Source organism: Equus caballus, chromosome 16 (genome assembly GCF_041296265.1).
Source record: "Equus caballus isolate H_3958 breed thoroughbred chromosome 16, TB-T2T, whole genome shotgun sequence".
Taxonomy (NCBI): domain Eukaryota; kingdom Metazoa; phylum Chordata; class Mammalia; order Perissodactyla; family Equidae; genus Equus; species Equus caballus.
In genome coordinates, this window is record NC_091699.1 from 62,452,754 (window position 1) to 62,476,867 (window position 24,114).

Below are 24,114 nucleotides of genomic sequence, written 5' to 3' on the forward strand. Positions count from 1 at the left end.
TTGTAGCATTAGTTAGATTCAGTTCATGATTTGCTTATTTTAGGGTGAGATCAGAACTCCACCTTCAGGAGAAGCTGGGATCTGAGCACTGGTGAAACATCACAGATCTCCTTGAGCATTACAACCTAGTTGCTAGCTTTCTGAATTGTGAAAGACCTTTCTCTATTCTACATCCTGGCTGCCAGCTGGGAAGCAGTCTTTGCTCTCCAGTAGCACCCTCTGCTGTCCATGCCTTAAGGAGATCTCTCTCTCTGTACCCTCTTACTCCGCCTTCTGAAAGCCTGCTGCCTTGTCCTCAGGGAAAACCTGAGTAGGGGGATATTTCCCAGCTCTCCTGCCATGCCCCCAGCCTGTGGTAGCCCTGCCTTACACTTCGTAAAAGCCCCTACTGCCTCAGAGAGATTTCTATTTACTCTCCTGCCCTGCCCCTAGCCTTCAGCTGACTTCATCTACCTCAGGATCCTTCTTAGCTCTCTCTTCCTCTGGCCCCAACCTCCAGCATACTACATCCATGTACTCAGTGAAGGCCCATGGGAGAGAGGTGGCAGGTAGGTGCAGCCTTTCTCTGTGGCTGGGACTCCTCAGGATTCCAAATTGTTGCTCAGCCCACATGCAGTCAGTAAAAGTTGGACTGATTTCTCCTTGCCTGTCTATAGCAGATTCTTCTTCCTGCTATCCCACCACAGCTGAAAGTATCTGTCTCCTCATTTCTGGGAAGGGCTTATCATGTTTTGGATCGTAATTCATTTAGATTTGTGTCCTCAGCTTTCTGGTGGGTTTTAGAGAACTTCAGATCTAGCTTTTGAGACACCTTTTCTTACTGTTAGAGTGGAAACAATGCCTAACTTTTGCAACTTTCAATAACAAAGTGGAAGTCTTTATTATCCATTTTTTGTGTTTTGAGGAAGATTGGCCCTGAACATCTGTGGCACTCTTCCCCTATTCTATGTGGGATGACACCACAGCATGGCCTGACGAGCAGTGCTAGGTCCATACCCGGGATCCAAACCTGTGAACCCAAGGCCACCAAAGCGGAGCATGTGAACTTAACCACTACACCACTGGACCGGCCCTTTTTGACAGAAGAAAAACAGACTTGGAGCAGATAAATGACTTGCCCAAGGTTTAGAACTAAAAAAAACCCAGAAAAACTACAATTTAAACTCCTATCTCCTGACTCCAAGTCTAGGGTTCTTTGTACTACATAACAGGTACTAAAGGCTACTTGAGTCTGGGCAAGTCATTTAACCTCTCAATGCTTCTAGTCTGTAAAATGAAGGGGCTATACTAGAGAAAGCCAAAACTCTCTTCCAAATCAAATATTTCAAGATTCAATGAAGTTTGTGTTTTTAAAGCACATACCATCACACTGTTTCTGAAAGCATAACTGTGTGTCTTCAGATGGCTTTAGATTTTAGAGGTCTAACAAGCATAACAAATTTATCAAGTCCCAAACCAACTCCTGCTTTCTTCATCCCTACTCTAAATTTACTCCTCCCATAGTCTCTCCATCTCAGTAAATGACTTCCTCCTATTGCTCAGGCTCAAATTTGGAAAGAAGCCATGATGTAATGGTTGCGATGCCAGACTTGGGACACAAGCTGGTTGAGTTTGAATCCTGGCTCTGCCACTCACCAACTAGGTGACCTTGTTGATTAAATTGCCTAATCAACCTGGGCCTTGTTAAATGGGTATAATAACTTCATTCTCATAGGGATGTTGGAAGGATTAAATGAGATAAATGTGAAGTGATCAGCTTAAAAGTGGACAAAGTGGAAGGGCTCTGTGAAAGAAAGTTATTGTTACAATTACTAAAAACTATTTTCCACCCTCACCCCAGTGTAGACAAAAGGGAGACAAATATTGTCAAGAGAAGGGAAATTAATATAGAGAGAAACCTCTTCTTTTCATGATCTACTAACACAGACCTCATTATATAAGCTCTCTTAACTATACTATAAGATGACAAAGAGACCAAAAACTGTCTAAATCTTGGATATATTTTATTGTAAAGTGTCCCCGTCCCCGCCCCACCTTGTGCTTCCCAACACCTTTGAGAAATCCTAACACAGACAAATACAGAAAGGGAAGTGCCAAAATAGGAGGAAGGTCCAGATGAATGAACTAAAATGGGAAAACTGTATGACACAATGTTATTTTATATTTCAAACAAAATACATCTGCCTTACAAGCTAAAGTATTAACTAACAAAAACCTGACAACAGGCATCCCGATGTACATTTTGATTCATGTGAATTAAAATTTAAACAATTACTTGATGTATTTTTGTAACAAGTTAGAAAAGGCAACTAAAATAAATGTAAAAACTACTATTAGGAAAACCCTCAGAAAATAAAATTTTGTTTTTAAAACAATTTCATCCCTCAAGTCTAAACGGCTTTATGTAAAACACCGATCTCTGATTCACAAAAAGCAGGTGCCAACTCCTAAACACAAAATTAAATGACAGGAGAAACTTTCAATGCTATTGCCGTTATGAGTATGAATCCTAGTCCAATAATCTGTCTCCAATAATTCCTCTTGATTTCACCTTTGTGAAAGAGGAGAGGGAAAAGGAGGAGGAGAGAAGGCTAGGCGTGCCACTGTTCTGTAGCATCTAGCTTGGTGCCAGGAACAACAAAATGCCAAGTATTCATAAGTGCTGAAAAAAATCAAAATCCAAATAAGGAAGAAAACTAATTTCCCTATATATATATGCCATATATATTGGGGAACATATAATGACACACTATACATTACAGTATAATCCAGTATTTACATAAAAGCAGGTTCTGAGACAAACTGCCTGGTTTTGAAATCTGGCTCAACTTATCAGCTGGGTGATCTGGGCAAGTTACTTTACCTCTCTGTGCCTCAATTTCCTCATCTATAACATGGGGAAATGGTATCTTCCTCATAGGGTTGTTGTGATGGTTAAATAAGACAAACAAGGTGCTTACAAAAACATCTCACACATAGAACATACACCATAAATGGCATTATTATTATACAGGCAATAGAAACAAGTGGCTTAATTGAAGAAATTTTCATTGACAAGTAGTTAAGCAGAGGTTGAAAATTCACATGCAAAGTCATTTACATCAACTACTAAAGCTGTACGTTTAGATTCAAGCATTTAATGAAGAGTAATGTTATGATCTCAAATACAGTTTGGGGATTATACAGGCAGCTTCCCCAACCCCCCCCCATACCGGCTCTCCACTTCCCTTGGGGCCCAGGCACCAGCTTACCACCCAATTAAATCCCTTCCATGAATTAAACTCTTAATGCTTCAAGATACACAAAAAGCAAAGCATTTCTAAGTTTAGCAAAGCAACCATTAGTACATAAGTACAGTAAAGTGCTTTTAGAGCAAATAAAACTCTAAAATTCACACTAGTGAATCAAGGCGGACTGTGGGTCAGGATGCAAGAGGTGGACGAAGGAGAAGAAAAGGAAAATGGACAACAGGAGGAATATGAGACTTCAGAGAGCTGTGAGAATTTAATTCCTGAATATTATTACTTTCTCCTGGCTATAAATATAAGAGCTCTTCTCACATATAACATACAAAAGTAAGTTACTGCAATATTTAAAACACTTAGATTTTTGTAAAATTCATTTTCTAAAACTCTTGCTGGCTGGAGCCATTGTCACTTAAAAGCAATTCAGAATTAAAAAGAAACATACACAAAATAAGACATTGCTGTTACTGGTGGATGATGCTCTTTTCCTGCTATCAAAAGGCCACACACCTGGCAGCTGTTTTTCCAGAGTCAATGAGAGACAGACTGTCCACCTTCTCTTACTGCCACGCCTCTGCTTAGTTAAGACAGAGCCAGCTAGGGTTCCAAATGGCAGGTTTTCTCTCCAGAGGGCCAAATGGCACTTGGGGAGCACTCTGCATCCTCAGCTTATTAGTACTTCCACTAACTCCTGCAGGTAAGGAGCAAATCTACACTAAATTACTGATAGTTAAGAAAAAACGTTTCTCAAAACCAGGCTTTTCCTTACCCCTCGCACCTGCTCTCAAATATTCTATACCAAAGGTGTGTCCTCAAGCTGAGAGTCCAGTTCCTTTCTTCTTCTATCTTCTCTTTCAGGCCCTCTTTTCCAGGCCTCTGGAGATCTCACACCTTTGGGTGGCAATTCCCTGAACCTTGTCTATTCAAGTCAACACCTCAGCTGAGTCTTCAATTCGGGTTTTAAAAACGCTTAATGGAGGCCAGGTGGGATGCCCATCACTCTCAAGTTTACTCAATAAAGGTAATGATTTAAGACGTTTACAATGTACTAATTATGAATTGAATCCCTGACTGAGGGTGCTGCACGCCGAAAAAACCACCAACTTAATGCCCCCATTTTTTTAAGAGGAGGAAGAAATCTCCAAAATCACAAATTTCCACATGCTAAAAAACCTATCAGAATGATGAATTTAAAAGAAATACATATTAAGTATCGTTATTTATATATAATAGCACAGAAACAAAACAGGAAGCACACACACTGCAATATACGGTTAATATGAACATATGTGATAGTCACACGCCTTTTTCTTTTTTTTTAAAACCACACCCTCTCTGGGTGGCTTCCCAGGCTCGCCAGGGCCAAAGAGCGTCACGCTGTCCGGCGGCCCACGGGGTGGCGGTCCCAGCTGGGACCCAGACACTCAGCGGCAGAGAACGCTGCGTCGCGGTCGCCCGGGAGCAGGCGGGCGTCAGGGTCCCCCAGGGTTCGCCCTCCTCCGGGCCCGCCCAGCCCTGCCCCGCCCGGCAGCCCCGCAGGCCGCGGCCCAGCCTCTCGGCGACCCCGGCGCCGCCCGCCTGAACCTAGCAGGCGGCCGCGAGGGGACACAGTCCGGGCCGGGAAGGGCGGGGCGGCCGAGCCAGCCCGAGCCCCAGACTCACCATGGCCGGAGAGCCGCGAGCGCGCCCACAGCCCGGAGTCACAAGGCGCCGGCAACGCCCGTTGTCCTGGTGACGCCAGCTGGGCGCCCCGCCCCGTCCCCAAGGTGGGCTCGGAGGCGGCCATTGGCGGCCGGCGAGCACGTGACGCGCAGGGGCGGTGCCCTTTGGACCGCCCCCTCCGCCCCCCACGCCCGGACTGTGGGGCGGGGCCTCTTCGCCCTCCCTACTTTGCATCTGGTCCATGATCACCCTGATCACCTTGACTTCGCTCACCTGACAGATAACCCAACCACAGACTTCCCAGCTGGGAGAGACCTTTATGGTTCTTCTTTATTTAAGAAACAGATTGTACAGGTAATACGTGATTATTGACAGCATTTTAAACTAACGATAACAAGAATTAAAAGGAATAAAACCATTCTAAATCTCAGCACCTGAAGTGACGACCAATTAAATTTGTCTATATCGAGTCTACCTGCTTCCAAGATTCCAACGAAATATGTATTATAATATATTGTATTCTTAAAAATAGAAGCAAACCATACACACTTTCATAATCTACTTTTTTTCAATTAAAAATTGTCATCTTTGCATGCCAATTCATGGAATAGCATTGTGTACATGCACTCTAATTTATTAAATCAATCAGCAGTTTGTTGAATGTTTTTAACAAGGTTGAAGGGAACTTGGGATAGCCTCAAGTCCAGTCAGTTAGGTCTATGAAGAAGAGATATATTCAACAGCCAACCTGACATCTCCCCTTGAATGTGTAACAGGCATCTCAAACTTAATATAGTCCAAATAAGACTTTTGACCCACGTTTCTTTCTCACTCTCCAGTCGTCTTCATCCCAGAAAATGTTCCCACTATCCCCTTGGTAGTTCAAGACAAAACTTAGGAATCATCCTTGATTCTTTCTGTTCATCACACCTCACATCCAATCCATTAACAAATATTCTTGACTCTGTCTAAATAAATCCTAAATCTATCCATTTCTCACCAGTCTTCACCTCACAGCCACCATCATCTCTTGCCTAAATTCGTCTGCATGCCACCTGTCTCCCTTCCTATAGTCCGCACTATAATGGCTTTTCAGTAGATTCTCATGGCGCTTAGGCAAGACATCCAAACTCTTCCCATGGTCTACAAGGTCCTCCATGGTGGGGGCCTTGTCTACTGCACTAACCTTATTTCCTACCACTCTTCCCTCATTCACTCCATGTTAGCCATGTTTTATTTCCCAAGGTTCCTCAAACATGTCAAACATCTCCTACTTAAGAGCCTCAGCAACCGCTGCTTCTTTCATTTGGGAAATTCTTCCTCCAGAACTTCACACTGCCCATTATATAACTTAATACAGGTCAGTTATCTCCTTAAATGCCGTCTTCACAGGAGCCTTTATTGATTATTCAATCTAAAATATCTCACCCCATTTACTCTTTCTCATCCCAGTCAGCCTCTCTTATAACTCTGCTTTGTTTTCAAAATATTTAGTACCATTTGAGATTACCTTTTTAAATTTTTGGTATATTGATTACTGCCTGTCTCTTCATCCTGGAATACAAGGTATCTATCTTGTTGCATCCCAGTGTTCTTAGTGTTTACAACAGCTTGTCGCTTATAGTAGGTGTTCAATAAATATTGATGATCGATTGAATGAATGAATGAACATCTTTCCTAGGACTGGATGGTCAATTTGAAGACACAAATATGAACATGACTGGTCAAAGTAGTGATTGAGACAGAAGAAGAAAAACTGTAATTACTGACAGTTTTTGTCTATTTTATTATAAAATATACATAAAAGTAATAAAATATTAATGCACAGTTTTTAAAAAGTGAACTCCTATATAAACACCACTCAGTCCAAGATATAGAACATTGCCAGAAACCCAGAAGATCTCATGTGTCCTTTCCCAATTTTAACCCCTCCCTTTATGTGAGTGACTACTATCTTAGTATTTATGGAGAACACTTTCTTGCTTTTCTTTATATAATTTTTATAGTTCATTCATTTTCATTGCTGTAAAGTATTCCACTGAATGTTGTATACAAGAATATATCCATTCCACTGTAGATGGGCATTTAGGTTGTTTGGGTCATTTCCTGTTTAGGACTATTATAAACAGTACAGTTATGAGCATTCTCCTTGTGCATATTAGCACTCATTTCTCTAGATGAAGGTTTCTCAATCTTGGCAATTTTGACATTTAGGGTGAATAATGAAGAATAGAATTGCTGGTTGGTTTATCTTTGGATTTACTACATAGTGCCAAACTGTTTTCCAAAGTATTTGCAACAGAAGTGACATCATGGAATTAGCAAAGTAGAGCACTCCAAGAATTGGTCCCTTGCAAGAATTAGTCTCCCCAGCAAGAATTAAGCTGGCAAAAACTGACAGAATCAATTTTTTTGGAATTCTGCAATCTAATCCAACACCTATGTCAACCAGGGAGTACTTAATGAAGGAAGAGGCTGTTGAATTTTGGTGAGAAACCATGTGGTTTCTGCTGACTTGCCTAGCATCCCATATTCTTCAGTTTGGCAGCAGCCTTGTAGACAATGGCCCATGTTCCCAGTGCAGCTTACAGGTGCCAGGGAAAGCAATTTGGACCTTGTTCTCAAAAATTGTGGTCATGCATTTCACTTGTCTGATGTTTCCCTAAGGGACCAGCACAGAGACTGACCTTTATTTTGCCCCCTTCGGGTTGGAGTAGCTTTCTGCGTGGCATCTGAAGGAAGCATTTAAAGATATATGCTAACCATTGCTACCTGGGGCAGAGAATGAAGGATGAGGCAAACAGCAGACAGATCCAAAAGCCTGGGTATGAGGAGGCTGAGGACGAAGATTTTCGAGGCAATAAGAGCTGTGGAGGGCTGCTGTGTACACTGGGGAATCTGGAATGTGCTGTGCATGCCCAATGCCAGACACATGCTCAGAAAAGACCTGAGAGGACCCTGGACTTACACCTCTGGCTGATCTTTGGACTCCACATAAGCAGGAGGTGAAGGCTAAGGCAGAGTTGTAGTCAGCTTGGCTTAGCTTTGAAGGAGCATCCTAGCTCAGAGCCAATGTTGCCAATCAGGGGAGTTTTTTTCTTTTTGTCTCCAGGCATTTAAGGAAATACCTTCTAATCACTAACTGACTGCTGAGGTAACAGAACAGAGACTTCAGTGAGCATACATAACAAGGAATATGATCTTTGCAAAAATACTCTGGAAAAGTCACTAAACAAATGGACAACTGCAACCCTGAATGATCAACCTCAGAGAACCCTGTGGAGGGAGAGAGAATCTGTAGAGACAGAAAGTAGATTAGTGTTTGTTTAGGACTGGGGGAAGAAAGGGAGGGTAGAGACATGATAGCTAAAGAGTATAAGGTTTCTTTTCGAGGTGATGCAAATGTTCTAAAACTGTGATGATGGTTGTGCACAGCTGTGAATGTGCTAAAAATCATTGAATTGTACAGTTTAAATGAGTGAAATGCATGGTATGTGAATTATATCTCATTAAATTGTGTTTTCCTTTTCTGTTCTGATTTTTGTTTAGTGATTACCATGAGGTTTGTATAAAAGAGCTCATAAATGAGATAGTCCATATTCTGATAACCTCTTATTTCCTTAGTCTAAGCAGGTTCCATTCCTTACCTCTTCCCCTTCTGAGTTATTGTCACAACTTATTCTGTTTTGTGTTGTGAGTTTGTGGCTAAAATGAAGTGATTATATTTATTCTTGATAAATAATTTTCCTTCCCTTTATCTTTAATGTTATAATTCTTTGCTAATTTGTTCTGAGAGTTGAAATTTTCTGATTTTGTCTGCCTATTTTGTTCAAAGCATTGTAAACCCTTTATTTTTCAGGTATGTAAACCCTTCTTGATCGTACCTTGTTCCAGGAGGCGGGGATCTTGTGGTGATGAACTCCCTTAGCTTTTGTTTATCTGGGAAAGTTTTTATTTCTCCATCATATCTGAAGGATATTTTCACTGGATATAGTATTCTTGGCTGAAAGTTTTTGTCTTTCAGAATTCTGAATATATCATTCCACTCTCTCCTATAGGCTTCTGCTGGGAAATCCGCTGAAAGTCTGAAAGGGGTTCCCTTGTAGGTTACTTTCTTCTGCCTTGCTGAATTTAAAATATTAAATTTTTTCTTTGTCATTGACTTTTGCCAGTTTTACTAATATATGCCATGGAGAAGGTCTTTTACATTGATGCAATTAGGAGTTCTGTTAGCTTCTTTTACTTATACTTCCAGCTCCTTCCCCAGATTTGAAGTTCTCAGCTATTATTTCTTTGAACAAGCTATCTGCTCCTTTCTCAATCTCTTCTCCCTCTTGAATACCTATAATCTTTATGTTGTGTTTCCTAATTGAGTTGGATATTTCTCAGAGAATTTCTGCATTTGTTTTTAGTCTTAGTTCTCACTCCTCCTCCATCTAAAGCATTTCTATATTCCTATCCTCTAAATTGCTAATTCTACCCTCCATAAATCAGCTCTGTTACATAATGACTCCAGATTTTTCTTTATCTCATTCATTGTGTTTTTCATCTCCAACATTTCTGATTGGTTTTCCTTCATAGTTTCAATCTCTTTTGTGAAGAATTCCCTGTGTTCATTCCCTATGTTAATTTTGTTCCTGATTTCATTGAACTGTTTGTCTGAGTTCTCTTGTAACACATTGAGGTTTTTTTATGATAGCTATTTTGAATTCTCTGTCATTCAGATTGTAGATTTCTGTGCCTTCAGGATTGATATCTAGATGTTTATCTTTTTCCTTCTGGCCTGGAGTATTAATATACTTCTTCATACTATTTGATGGGGTGGATTTGTGTCTTTGCATAGTGATCATAGCTGGTCACAGATCCCATCTGCTGCTACTGGTGGGGGTACATGGGGAAGGAGCTGTGTATTCTCGGCCCACAGCAATCCCTGTCATTTCTGCCTGTCTGAGCCTGGGCCACTCCTTGGGACTGCAGCAGCCCTGTGGGCCCTCCCACTGAATAGGAAAGCAATCACACAGAGGCTCAGAGCTGCCACCGCCTGCTCCCACAGTCCTGCTGAGATACGCTCCCCACTTTGGGGCCACAGCAGTACTACAGGCATTTGCAGCAGCCAGAAACTCATTCTCCCAGGCCCATAGATCTGCCACTGTCTGCTCCTACATCATACCAGCTGTTGTGCTTGGCGGGTGGGGCCTCCCCACTGGGTCTGAGCCAGAGCCACTGCCTGGGACCTCAGCAGTACTGTGGGCTCTCCCACCAGATGAGAAAGCAATTACACAGGGGCTCAGGGCTACCATCACCTGTTCCTGCAGTCACTCCAAGGCGCACCCTCACCTTTGGGGCCACAGCAGTGCTACGGGAACTCCAGCTGGGAAAGCAGTCACACACATGTAAAGGGCTGCAAGGGGGCCAGAGAATGTTCACTTATCTCCACCACCTCCTCAGGGATAGTCCATACATCTTCAGATGTACAGCTTTGCCAGTCTCTCAGGCATCCTGATGTGCTGTGTGGGTATCCTCCATTGATCAATGAATGTCTGTTTAGTTGTAGTTCAAAGGGGGAGAGACAAAAGGAAGAGCTCACTCTGCCACGTTGCTGACGTCACTCCTAAACTGTGATTTTCTTAAAGGTATGTTGTTGGTACAAATACATTCTTAACTCTCATATGTTCTTGGTAAATTATCTTTGTATCAATGTTAAATATCCATTTTTGTCCTGAATTTTTCACTTTGAATCCCATTTACTCTTTTTCTCCAAGATTTGGTGAGGTATAATTGACAATAAACAATTGTATATATTTAAGGTGAACAGCTTGATGATTTGATATATGTATACGTTGTGAAATGATTACCACAATCAAGCTAATTGACATATCAATCACCTCACATAGTTACCATCTTATTTTTCTTTCTTTTTTTTTTGTAGAGAGAATACTTGAGATCTACCCTCTTAGCAAATTTCGAGTATTCAATACAATATTAATAACTATATTCACATTGTTGTACATTAGATCTCCAGAACTTATTCGTCTTGCATAACTAAAACTTTGTGCCCCTTGGTGAACATCTCCCCATTTCCCTCTTCCCCAAGCACTTGACAACCACCATTCTACTCTCTGCCTCTCTGTGTTTGACTATTTTAGATTCCACATATAAATGAGATCATGCAGTATTTGTCTTTCTGCATCTGATTTCTTTCAATTAGCATAATATCCTCAGGTTCATCTGTGTTGTCACAAATAGCAGAATTTCCTCCTCTTTTTTTGCAGGGAAAGATTCACCTGAGCTAATATCTGTGGCCAATCATCCTCTTTTTTGTTTTCCCCCAAATCCCAGTGCATCATTGTATATCCTAGTTGTAAGTCCTTCTTGTTCTTCTATGTGAGCCACAGCATGGCCACTAACAGATGGGTGGTACAGTTCTGCAACTGGAAAATGAACCCAGGCCGCTGAAGCAGTGACAGCACTGAACTTTGACCACTAGACCATCAGGACTGGCTCAGGATTTCCTTATTTTTAAAGGCTGAATAAGGGACCAGCCCCATGGCCAAGTGGTTAAGTTCACATACTCTGCTTCAGCAGCCCAGAGTTTTACCAGTTCTGATCCTTGGCACAGACATACACCGCTCATCAAGCCATGCTGAGGTGGTGTCTCACATAGCACAACCAAAGGGACCTACAACTACAATATATACAACTACATACTGGGGGGCTTTGGGGAGAAGAAGAAGAAGAAAAGAAAAAAACCCAGAAGATTGGCAACAGATGTTAGCTCAGGCGCCAATCTTTAAAAAAATAAAAATAAAAAGGCTGAATAATATTCCATTGTATAATGTATAGATTTCCCTATTCTAAAAGTTTATGTGAATGTATAATAATCTGGCTTTTGTGACTAGCTTCTTTTACTTAGCACAGCATTTTCAAGATTCATCCCTCTTGCAGCATGCATCAATACTTCATTCCTTTTTATGACCAAATAATATTCCATTGAATGGATGTACCACATTTTGCTTACCCATTTGTCCACTGATGGACATTTCAGTTGTTTCCACCTTTTGGCTATTATGAATAATGCTGCCATGAACATTCATGTACAAGTTTTTGTATGGAAACATGTTTTCTTTTCTCTTGAGAATATACCTAGGAATAAAATCGCTGAATAGTATGATAACTCAATGTTTAAGCGTTTGAGGAACTGCCAGGCTGTTTTCCAAAGTGGCTGCACGACTTTACATTCCCATCAGCAATGTATGAGAATTGCAATTTCTCCACAGCCATGTCAACACTTTTTCTCATCTGACTTTTTGATTCTAGCCATCCTAGTGGATGTGAAGTGGTATTTCATTGTGATTTTAATTTGCATTTTGTTAATGACTAATGATGTCAAGGATCTTTTCATGTGTTTACTGGCATTTGTGTATCTTCCTTGGAGAAACAATTATTTATATCCTATGCTCATTTTTAATCCAGGTACTTGTCCTTTTTTCTTTTGTTGCATATGCTTTTGGTGTCATATCTAAGAATCTTTTGCCAAATCCAAGGTCATGAAAATTTATCGATATGTTTTCTTCTAAGAGTCGTATATTTTTAGCTCTTACATTTAAGTCTTTGATCCATTTTGAGTTAATTTTTGCACATTGTGTGAGGTAAAGGACCAACTTCATTCTTTTTATGTTGATAAGCTATCCCAGAACTATTTCTTGAAAGGACTATTCTTTTCCCCCATTGAATGGTCTTGGCACCTTGTTGAAAATTAGCTGAGCATAGATGTATAAGTTTATTTCTGGACTCTCAATTTTATTAAATTGTATAGCACAAAAATTGGCAAATGTGACTGATATGCATGTTTTTTTCAAATATGCAAAACATTCCCTCAAATCAGGAAAGGCCACCGTGGACAGCTACAGAGCCTACATACTGTGCAACAATGAAGGATGACGGCCACATAAATTAGGATATAATTGGTACCTCCAGAGTTATGCAACATGACATTCTTGCCCAAAATTAATCATACCAGGATATCAAGGATGTTGCTTGAAATTCTTTAAGGAACTAGTACTGTACTGACCATATGTTCAATGACCATATATATTCAATGACCATAGTGCAATAAAATTAGACAAATGACAAAAGATAGCCATACATTTGAAAAGTAAAAGGCAGATTCGAATCAGTCATAGTTGAAGGATGAAATCAAAACTGAAATTAAAAATTATTTAGAACTAAACAAAATTAAAGTATTCCTATGAGTACTTGTGAGAATCAGCTGATGCAGCGCTTAGAGGAAAACTTATTGTCATTAATGCGTTTAGTAAAAAGCAAAACAACTGAAATTAAAGCAGAAGGAGCTAGAAAAAGTACAATCAAATAAACCTAAAATGTGTTGAGGGAAAAAGTAGTAAAAATGAAGGCAGTTTAAGACAATGAAAAGATAAGCCATAGATTAGAAGGATATAATTGCAAAACATGTCTGACAAAGAGCTTGTATCTGAAATATACAAGGAATTTTGAAAACCCAGCATTAAGAAAATAAACAACCCAATTTTAAAAATTGGCAAAAGATTTGAACAGATACTTCACCAAAGAAGATATACAGATGGTGGCGCCAGCCCCATGACCTAGTGGTTAAGTTCAGTGCACTCTGCTTCAGTGGCATGGGTTTGGTTTCCAGGCACAGATCTACACCACTCATCTGCGACCATGCTGTGGCAGTGACCTATATACAAAATAGAGGAAGATAGGCACAGATGTTAGCTTAAGGCAAATCTTCTGCAAGCAAAAAGAAGATTGGCAATGGATTTTTAGCTCAGGGCAAATCTTCCTCAGTAAAAAAAGAAGAAGAAGAAGAAGATTTACAGATGGCAAATAAGCATATGAAAAGATGTTCAACATCGTATGTTACACGAGAATTGCAAATTAAAATAATAGTGAGATACCACTACATACCTATTAGAATGACAAAAATCCAAAACACTGACAGTACCAAATGTTGATGAAGATGTTGAGCAACAGAAACTGTTATTCTTTGCTGGTGGGAATGCAAAATGGTAAAGCCACTTTGGAAAACAGATTAGCAATTTCTTATAAAACTAAACTTACTCTTACCATATGACCCAGAGATTGTCTTTGTTGGTATTTACTCAAATTAGTCAAAAACTTATGTGCACACAAAAACTGGCATACAAAGTTTATAGGAGCTTTATTCATAATTTCCAAAAATTGGAAGCAACTAAGATGTACTTCAGTAGGTGAATGAATAAATTGTAGTACATCCATTCAGTGGAATATTATTAGCATAAAAAGAAATGAGCTATTAAACCATGAAAAGACATGGAGGAAACTTAAATGTATATTGCTAAGTGAAAGAAGCCAATCTGAAAAGGTTACATACTATGTGACTCCAAGTATATCACATTCTGGAAAAGGCAAAAGTATAGGGACAGTAAAAATATCAGTAGTTGACAGGGGTTTAGGGGGAGAGAGAGACGAACACAGGGCATTTTTAGAATAGTGAAACTATTCTGTATGATACTGTACTGGTGGATACATGACATACATTTGTCAAACCCACAGATCTATACAACACAAAGAGTGAACCCTAATGTAGAATATGGACTTTAGTTAATAATAATGTATTAGTTCATCAGTTGTAACAAATGTACCAGACTAATGCAGGATGTTAATAATAGGGGAACTTGTGTGGGGATGGGGTGGGGCAAAGTAAGAGAGGGGCAGGGGATAGAAAGTATATGTGAACTCTGTACTTTCTGCTCAATTTTTCTGAAATCCTAATACAACTCTAAAAAATGAAGTCTATTAATTAAAAAATAATAATAAAGGCAGAAATTAATCACATAGGGAAAAATAGAGTTGAATAGGACCGTAAGATGGTTTTTTGAAAAGATTAGTGAAATAGTTAATGCTCGATAATATTGATCAAGTCAAAAAGGGAGAAAGTACACAAAAACATTGAAGACATTGTGTGGAGAAAATGATACATAATAGTATGAATAATTTTGCACCAACAAATTTGAAACCTCAGATGAAAATAATAATTTTCTATAAAGTTGTAAATTTCAAAAACTAAGCTGAAGAAAGTGTAGAAAACAGAAATAGACCACTAAACATATGAGAAATGGAAAGATCTGGGTGACTTCTCAAGTGCATCGAATAATTTTTCAAACAAGTTTTGCAAAAACTTTAGGGAACAGAAAAGTGCTATCTTACATAAAATATTCCAAAGTATGAAAAACTATTTACTTTGTGAGGTTGGGATAATCTTGTCACAAAAACTAGACCTACATAGACAGCAAAACAACAATAACTAAATAGAAGGCAATCTCACTAATACACATGGATGTAAAAATTCTAAATATTAATGTTCAGCATATCAATTCCAGCAGAGGAAGAAATCACTAATGATAAGTAAACTTTGATCACAGAATGCGAAAATTGACTTGGCTGGCTTTCTGTCCATGCTCACTAGCCATTTGCAAAGGCTCACACTCACCACCCTTGGTGCATGTAGGGAGGCAGTCATTTTACTGGGGGGGTGTGTGGTGAGGCACATGGAGCACTGGGGGTGCCTGTGGGCCAGTTGGGGGGGATCCACAGGCTAGTCATCCCCAGCAGCTTGTGGTCAGGCTTCCTGATGGAGTCCACAAAGCAGCTAGAAGCATCTGTGTCCCTTTGATGCCCTCCGAGAGCCTGATGCTGTCCTCCCAGCCCCTCCTTGCCCCTTCTTGTACAGCACACCTCAGCAGTCTGGATGGAACAAGAAAGAAGTGGGCCTCTTTGTCAGCCTCGCACACAGCTGGGGAAGCCAGACATCCACTCATACTCTCTCACTCTCCCTCATGGGAGAAATCATGGGCAGAGAAGGTCTCTCTTGGCACTGAGCTGTGTCACATTGGGGGAGGCATGGGTGACACAGATAAAGTGAAACTGTTCCTCTTACCCTGTTCAGTGCATCTAATCTCAGATATTTTGCTATTCCAATACTGTGCTAGAACTTCTCCACTGGACTCCTGGACTTCCACAAAAGCACTTCCATTCATATGCTTGTTGTCATAATTGGTGTTCTTTGGGGGGGAACTTGGTAGAAACGTCTATGCCATCAACGTTCCTGATGTCACTCTCTATCATCTCTTTCTAGGATTCCTGCTAGACATGTAGTGGATCCATAGGAGGATATGAAAGATTTACCTTTTTCCCCTGTATTTTCCATCTTTTATCTCACTGGGCTATGTTCTGAAAGGTATTCTCAGCTTGATGTTTAGTTGTCTGATCTCTCTTCAGCCGTGTCCAATCTGTTATCTGACCCATCTATTTGGATTTTTACAAATTTCAATAGCTATATCTTATATTTTCAAAATCTTTTATTGTTTCTTTTCTCACAGCTAACTGTTCATACTGCATAATGATTTTTAATTTTTTATTTTGAAATAATTTTTAGACTTTTTGAAGAGCTGCAAAGACAGGACAGAGTTCTCATATATCTTTCACCCATTTCCCTTTAATGCTAACGTCTTACATAACCATGGTACAATTATCAAAACTAAGAAATTAACACTGGTACAACACTATTAACTAAACTGCAACTTTATTCACATTTCACCAGTTTTCCACTAATGTCCTTTTTCTGTTCCAGCATCAAATCCAGGATCTCACATTTCATTTTGTTGTCATGTCTTGTTAGTGTCCTCCAAACTGTAACAGGTCCTCAGTCCTACCTAATCTTTCATGAACTTAACCCTTTTGAAAAGTACTGATCAGGTGTTTTCTATTTATTTATTTTTTGTTTATTATTTATTTTTTTTGCTCAGGAAGACTGGCCCTGAGCTAACATCTGTTCCCATCTTCCTCTACTTTATATATATGGGATGCCTGCCACAGCATGGCTTGATAAGCGGTGCATAGGTCTGAACCAGCGAACCCCAGGCCGCCGAAGCAGAACGTGTGAACTTAACTGCTGCACCACCAGGCTGGCCCCATGATCAGGTGTTTTTTAGAATGTCCTTCAGTTTGTGTTTGTCTGATACTTCCTCACGATTAGATTGAGGCAATAGCTTTTGGGGAAGAATATCACAGAGGCAATGTTTCCTCCTCAGTGCACGTCATAAAGGAGTACGTGATGTCAGTGAGTCTTATTTGGGCTGACGTTAACACTGATCATTTGGTCAAGGTGGTGTTGGCCAGGTTTCTCCAGCGGAAAGTCACATTTCCCTTTGTAATTAACATGTGTCTTGTGGGGAGATACTTTGAGGGTATGCAAGTATCCTTTTTCTCCTTAAACTTTTCCCACTAATTATAGAATTCACAAGCAGATATTCCAGAAGCTAGTGTTATCGTGGTATTCTAATTGTGATGGTGATTTTTCTACTCCCCTCACTCCTTCTTATTATTGTTCTTATTACTCCAACTTATTATTGGAATTCTTCTATAAGAAAGAGTTGTTCCTTCTCCCCAATTAATTTATTTATTCAGTTACTCATATATATCAACACAGACTTCAAGAATATTTATTTTATTCTGTGGGTTATAACTGAAACTATTGGCTACTGGCCATTTTCCTATCTTTGCCTTCCTTTCTTCTTTCCGTCCTTCCTTCCTTCCTTTCTTTCTTTTACTCCTTCCTTCCATCCACCCATCTTCCATCTCTCTCTCTCTCTCTCTATCTATATCCACTTATTTATTTAGCGCTCCCTTGTTCTGCCACCACAAAGTGCTCTAGGATCATCTTGTATTTTCCCTGACTCAGTCCTAGAATCAACCACTTCTCCAAAGAGCCTCAGTTCTTTGTATTAGAGAACGGTATTTAGAAATCCAGATCTGGGCCCCAGGTGTGCTCACTGCTGCCAGTACATCACTGCATCCAGACCCCCTAAGCAAACAGGGCTAGAAAATACAGGCATGTATGCTAACCTATGTATTCTGTATCCCTTTCTGTATATGTGTGAAAAGAAACCACGAGCATTTGGATTGGATGCTGATGCTTTGGATTCCAATCTAATACCACAGTGTTTATTCGCTGAGCTAACATCTGTGCCGATCTTCCCCTGCTTTATGTGGGATGCTGCCACAGCGTGGGTTGCTGAGCAGTGCCAGGTCTGTGCCTGGGATCCAAACCTTTGAACCTGGGGCTGCTGAAGCAGACCACGCGAACTTAATCACTACACCACCAGGCCAGCCCCTTGTTCTGCCTTTTTATAGTCAACCTCTTCTCCCATATCCATCCCCTAGCAACCACTGACCTATTTTCCATCCCTATAGTTTTTCCTTTTTAAGAATGTCAAATAAATGAAATCATACAACATATAGCCTTTTGGATCTTTCACTCAGCAAAGTACAATTGAGATTCATCCATGTCGTTATGTGAATCAATAGTTCATCTCTTTTTATTGCTGAGTAGCATTCCATTGTGTGGATGTACCACAGATTGTTTATTCATTCACCTATCGGAGAACATCGGGGTTGTTTCCAGTTTTTGACAGTTTTGAATAAAACTGCTGTAAGCATTCATATACAGATTTTTGTGTGAACATTAGTTTCAACTCACTTGGATAGATAACCAGGGCTGGGATTTCTGGTTTAGAGGGGAAAAACATTCAGTAGCTCATCATTAAGCATGATGCTAGCTGTAGATTTTTTGTAGGTACCCTGTATTAAGTTAAGGAACTTCCCGTCTGTGCCTAATTTGCTAGGAGCCTTTTTGGTTTTTTGTTCTGTCCTGTTTTACTGAAAGTACATTGAATTTTGTCCAATGCTTTTTCAGAGTTCTCTGGTACTTCCTTTTTCTATTCTGTCCACAGTATTTTGTTGCAATACAGTGTAGACAGGCTGTAGTAGACATACTTCAAAGTCCTCGAAGTCTAATCTTAACTGATACTCCCCCCTCTCATGTAGTGGGTGCTCTATAACAAAGTACTATAGACTGAGTGGCTTATAAACAATGGAAATTTATTTCTCACAACTTATTTCTTCTTCTAGTTCTGGAGGCTGGAAGTCTGAGATCAGGATGCCAGCATGGTCAGAGTCTAGTGAGGGCCCTCCTCCAAGTTGCAATCTGCTTTCTTCTTGTTGTAACCGCACACCATGGAAAGAAGGCAAGAGAGCTGTCTCAGGTCCCTTTTATAAGGGCACTAATCCCATTCAGGAGGGCTCCACTATTGTAACCTAATTACCTCCCACAGGCCCCACCATCACATTGGAGGTTAGGATTTCAATATATAAATTTCAAGGGGGCACAAACATTTAGTCTATTGAACACTCTTACAATGCAATACAAAGACCTTGGAACATCTTAACTCTGTTTCCCTCTCCCAACTTGTATGCTGTTTTCATGTATTTTAGTTTATTAAATATTTTAAACCCCATAAGATAGATTGTTGTTTTATGCAGTCAATAATCCTCTATATTTACCTATTTATTAATTTTCATCCTTTCCTATATCTCTAGTCTTCCATCATGGATCATTTTCCTTCTGCCAGAAGGACACTTTTGGTAATTCCTTTAATGTGGGTATGTTGGTGTTAAGGTCTATAGTTTTTGTAAGTCTGAAAATGAAAGGTCCTTATTTCACCTTCCTTCACAAAGGATGTTTTCACTGGGCATAGAATTCTCTGTTGGCAGTCATTTTCCCTTTACAATTTAATATATTATTCTTTTGTCTTTGGATTTTCATTGTTTCTAGAGGGAAATCATCTGTAAATTTGGTTGTTTGTCCTTAGAAGATAATATCTCTTTTTTTCTTCAGCACTTCAGGTTGTTTTCTTCTTTTTTTGTCTTGGAGTTTCAGCAGTTGTACTATAGTATGCCAAGGTATGGCTTTCTTTGTACTTATCCAGCTTAGATTTGTTAGTCTTCTAGGATCTGTGGCTTGATATCTTTTCTCAATTGAGAAAAAATCTCAGGCATAATCTCCTGAGGCATAATCAAATATTTTTCTGCATTATTCTTACTCTCCTTTCCTTTTAGCACTTAAATTATGTGCTTGATCTTCACACAGTAGTCTCTGTATCTATTATTTTATTTTTTATTTTATATTTTATTCCTCTTGTCTCTTTATGCGTTATTCTAGATATTTTCTTCAACATACCTTCCAATTCACTAAATCTCTCTTCAGCAACATTTAATCTGCTGTTAAAAAAATCCACTGAGTTTTTCATTTCAGTTATGATTTAGTTGTAGACTTTACATTTTTAAATTTTTTATAGTTTCTAGTTCTTGGCCATATTTCTCAGGCTTGTCTTTTATCTCTCTGAATATAATGAATAGAGTTATTTTAAAGTCTGTATTTGGTAGCTCCAATATCTGGTTTCTCTGTGGTTCTCTTTTTATCATTTGTTGTTTCTGCTGGTTTTCATTCTTTTTTTTTTTCTTTTTGTCTCTTGTGTGCCTGCTTTGTTTCAATTGTAGGCCAGATATGTATTTTCAAAATTGTTTGTAGACTAATTTGTTCCCCAGAATTATGTATTCTTCCTCTAGAGAAGCTTTTTATTTATTGCTGGTAGGCACATGCATGTCCAAGTAATATGAGTTAAGCTTAAGCCAAATTCAATAACTGAGATTATTTAAAGCTGAACTGCAGTCTCTGCAAGGACCTACCTTTTCTTATAACCTTATTGCTTATTATTATTTTACCACCTTATTGCTAACGTGGAGCATTGAGATCTCAACACAAAGCAAAAGAACACCCCTTCTTGGTTGAACTGTGTCATTTTCCTGTTCCTTTACTCTGACAAGGCTATCAAAAGAAACATGCAGTTTCTCATCCTCTCAGCAGTCCCCTAAAATTAGTAAATAGTCCCACAGAGGGAAAGAGGTCAGACTCCCTAGGATCATCTCTGTGGGCCCCTGCCCTTCCACGGATCCCAGTCTAACTATTATTCACAATGTTATTAGCTGCCTGATGCATTTAAGTAGATGTTACCAAGTTTTGTGCAGGTTTTTAAATTGTCCTTATCCTCAGAAAGAGACTTATCTAATTATTTCAGCATTACCAGAAGTGAAAATTCCCTTAAACCTTTTCTATTCATATCCTATAGATATAGATATAGATATCATAAACATAAATAGAGAGAGCTAGATATGATATAGATATGTAGATATATGTACTATATGGTATTATCTAGAGTAAATTTTAATTTTTTACATGAATAGTATCATAATGTATATTCAGTAAATTTCTTTGTTTTCTCAACAGTATGTCTTGGACTCCTGTATTAGGACATATAGATCTTCCTCATTCTTTTTTGCATAATACCCACCAAACTCAAACAATGACATTCCTTGTAGGGTAAGCATTTGTCTTCAACACTGCTGGTAGTCAAAGGGTACTTTGGTTTTTATACAATATTTTGATTTTTTTAAGGTGGATGAATTCACTTTGACTTGTGTAATTAAAAATTTGAAAAATAAGTAGGGTTATGCCGGTGAAAAGGGCATCTTGGAATAAGAACAGAAGACTTTTGGGTAAGAGACTGTCATGTGGCCAGACAAATTCTGTGGCATTTGGGGATTATGTTTAACATACTGTGTTTATAGTAGCTTTTCCTCTGCAACATTTCCAAAGTACTTATTACTCTTCCTCTTTTTCCCCAATAATTTGGTCAACATTACCTCCTAATCAATCCATTCAGTCCCCTCTGTTCACTGGCAACAGAATCTCTTCCTCTGAATACTGAGTCATTCTTCCCATCCTTTTTCCCATTTTGCTTCTGTAGACACACATTGTGTATTTTTGTGGGACCTGGAGAAGCTGCAAGTTAAGAATTTGTTTGTTTTTTCATGTGAATGAGGATAAAGTTCCTTGAAAACCAAGTCCAAATAGCTACAGAGCAATCCTTTTATTTGCTCATTTACGCTTACACAGACTGTTTGGCAGGACCCTCTTCAAAGTCAGTAGACAGGAAAATATGCTGTCTTAAAATATAATGTAATGAAAAACAGTAAGCTTCTAATTATTCACCCAAGGCTATTCCTGCCCTTTTCAATAAATTAAAGCAAGCTTGGCTACCTTTGTATGGATGGCATAAAAAGTAAACAGGGGCTGAGACAGCAGATGGCACGCCTAGCAATCCAGGATGCAGATGATGCAAGTCTTCTCAGAGCAGGATGCCCTTCCACGGGGTTTAATCAGGCACTATGTCAATGTCTGGTGGGGTTCTCAATGGCTATATGCCTATCTCGTATCGCTCATGTGCTCTGGGTGCTCTCTCTTGATCCCAGCCCAGATTCATCCCTAGACTTTGGCTGTCAAACTTCCAACTTGAATATTCCCTGAAACTGCTTCTCACCTTCTTGTTTCCCCATCGCTTATTTGATGAATGAACGAATGAATGAATGAATGAGAGCTGAGCAATTTGTTCATAGTCACAATACTATCAAGTGGCAGAACCCACTTGTTTCTGTTCAGCACTCTGCTACCCACCTTAGGGAATAAAGGAGAAATACAAAATTTATCTCTCCCCCTTTTCCCACTACCTATCTGTGTCCAAGTCAATTCTAGGTAAGTACCTGGAATGTTGTCATGTGTATATCCCTGTAGATATATATAAACTGTTATCTACAGATGACTTAACCTAATTATTATTGATTTGCTAACTCAGCAGTGAGTGATTTTAGTTTCCAATACAAAATAATAAAAAGAGAAAATATTTGCACATAGCTTGATGTATATCTTCAGATGGTAAACTGAGGTGCCAAATGAATAAAAAAAAATTTAAAGTATATGAGTTGGTATGTTGAACAAAAGGGATACATAGATTGTCATCAAAGCACACGTTTATTTTTACTGTTCCTTTGAATATTACTTAATGGGGATGGGTAATCATCCCTGTTCCCCAACTCCCATGGGGTCCATGGAGTGTTTTCCACTTTAAGGTAATGGTTCCACTCTCGTTTAAATTTACAAATATGGGGCGGGCCCTGTGGCGTAGTGTCTGGGTTCGGCACACTCCACTTCAGAGGCCTGAGTTCACGAGTTTGTATCCTGGGAGCAGAGCTACACCACTCAAAGGCATGCTGTGATGACAATCCACATATAAAACAGAGGAAGACTGGCACAGATGTTAGCTCAGGGCTAATCTTCCTCAAACAAAAAATGAAGAAGATCGGCAACAGATGTTAGCTCAGAGCAAATCTTCCTCAGCAAAATAAGTAAATAAATAAATAAATAAATTTATAAATACAATTTTGTTTCAGAAATCAGCACTAGACACAACAATTGAAATGCACAACTCTGATGGGAGTAAGTCTTCTCCTCCCCCTGTTTGGGCTCCCATGTCTCTTGTGGTTGCATCTCTGTTTTGGGATCCCTAGAGCTCTTTTCTCAGCCCTTGGGCAGCTTACATAAACCTCTGTCCTATGTCTGCTGAAGTCTCTTTGCCTTTCCAGATAGCCTTGTGTGGCAGGACCAAAATAACCCCAAGCCAACTCTCTTTCCAGCAGGGCCCACATTTGGTCCCAGGCTCTGACAAATTTTGGGAGTGTGGGAGTGGAGACTCCAGCTTGGCCAACAGGAGGCATTCTAAATGCAGAAAACAACCATGCATGATGAAAGGGACCATTGGACTCAAACACAATATTGGAAGTCTCTTTAGAAGTCATCTCCCTGTTGCTGGCCTTTACTGAACAAGAAATGGAGAGCAAAGGAATGATTAGCTCAACAATAGGTGGTTGATAGACTTAAGAGTAGGATTGATTTTTCTGATGGCCAGGCATCTTGGACCCTTCTATCACATTACTTCTCAAAGTAAATTTAAAAATATCTACGCCTTTGCTACACTTCAGTAAAAATCAAAATGAATATATGGGCTAAGATGAGAGATATTTCATGTCACATCATTAGGCTGAGTTTTTTCTGCCTTCTCACCACATCCCGTGCACATGATGACCATTCTTCTGGAAATGAAGATTTGAGTACATAGCCTGACAAGTACATGTATATCAGTGGGTACAATAAGACTGTCTATTATTATGTATCCTAGGTTGCCTTAGATATTTGATCTTAGGTTTGTTTGTGTTTTTTAAGGTAAAATGAAGAAAATTTGACTTACATACAGATGGAAACTATCATCCATAATAAATGGCTCTAAGGATCCTAAAATGTTGAACTTCAGCAAAATGATTCATAGCAACTATTCATCAAGCATTTATTTTGGTTAAGATAATAATGAAGACTTTTTTTCTTTGGCTGGGAACT

The 24,114-nt window shown here is 39.4% G+C and overlaps 1 protein-coding gene across 19 annotated transcripts in view; it reads right to left on the minus strand.

Moving 5' to 3' along the window:
• The window catches only part of FBXL2 (F-box and leucine rich repeat protein 2), a 126,501-nt gene extending 121,447 nt beyond the window's left edge, over positions 1 to 5,054 (minus strand). For 4 of the 19 annotated variants that reach the window (XR_002800726.2, XR_011426982.1, XR_011426981.1 and 1 more), the window contains exon 1: positions 4,908 to 5,031. Coding sequence is in view for 2 of the 19 variants with exons in the window: in XM_023620783.2 (XP_023476551.2) it covers positions 4,908 to 4,910 (3 nt within the window). In the remaining 17 variants the exon portion in view is untranslated. Of the gene's footprint in view, positions 1 to 4,907 lie in introns of all 19 variants that reach the window. The other 15 variants (XR_011426987.1, XM_070238055.1, XM_070238059.1 and 12 more) reach the window with 9 other exon arrangements.
• Between the last annotated feature and the right edge of the window lie 19,060 nt (positions 5,055 to 24,114).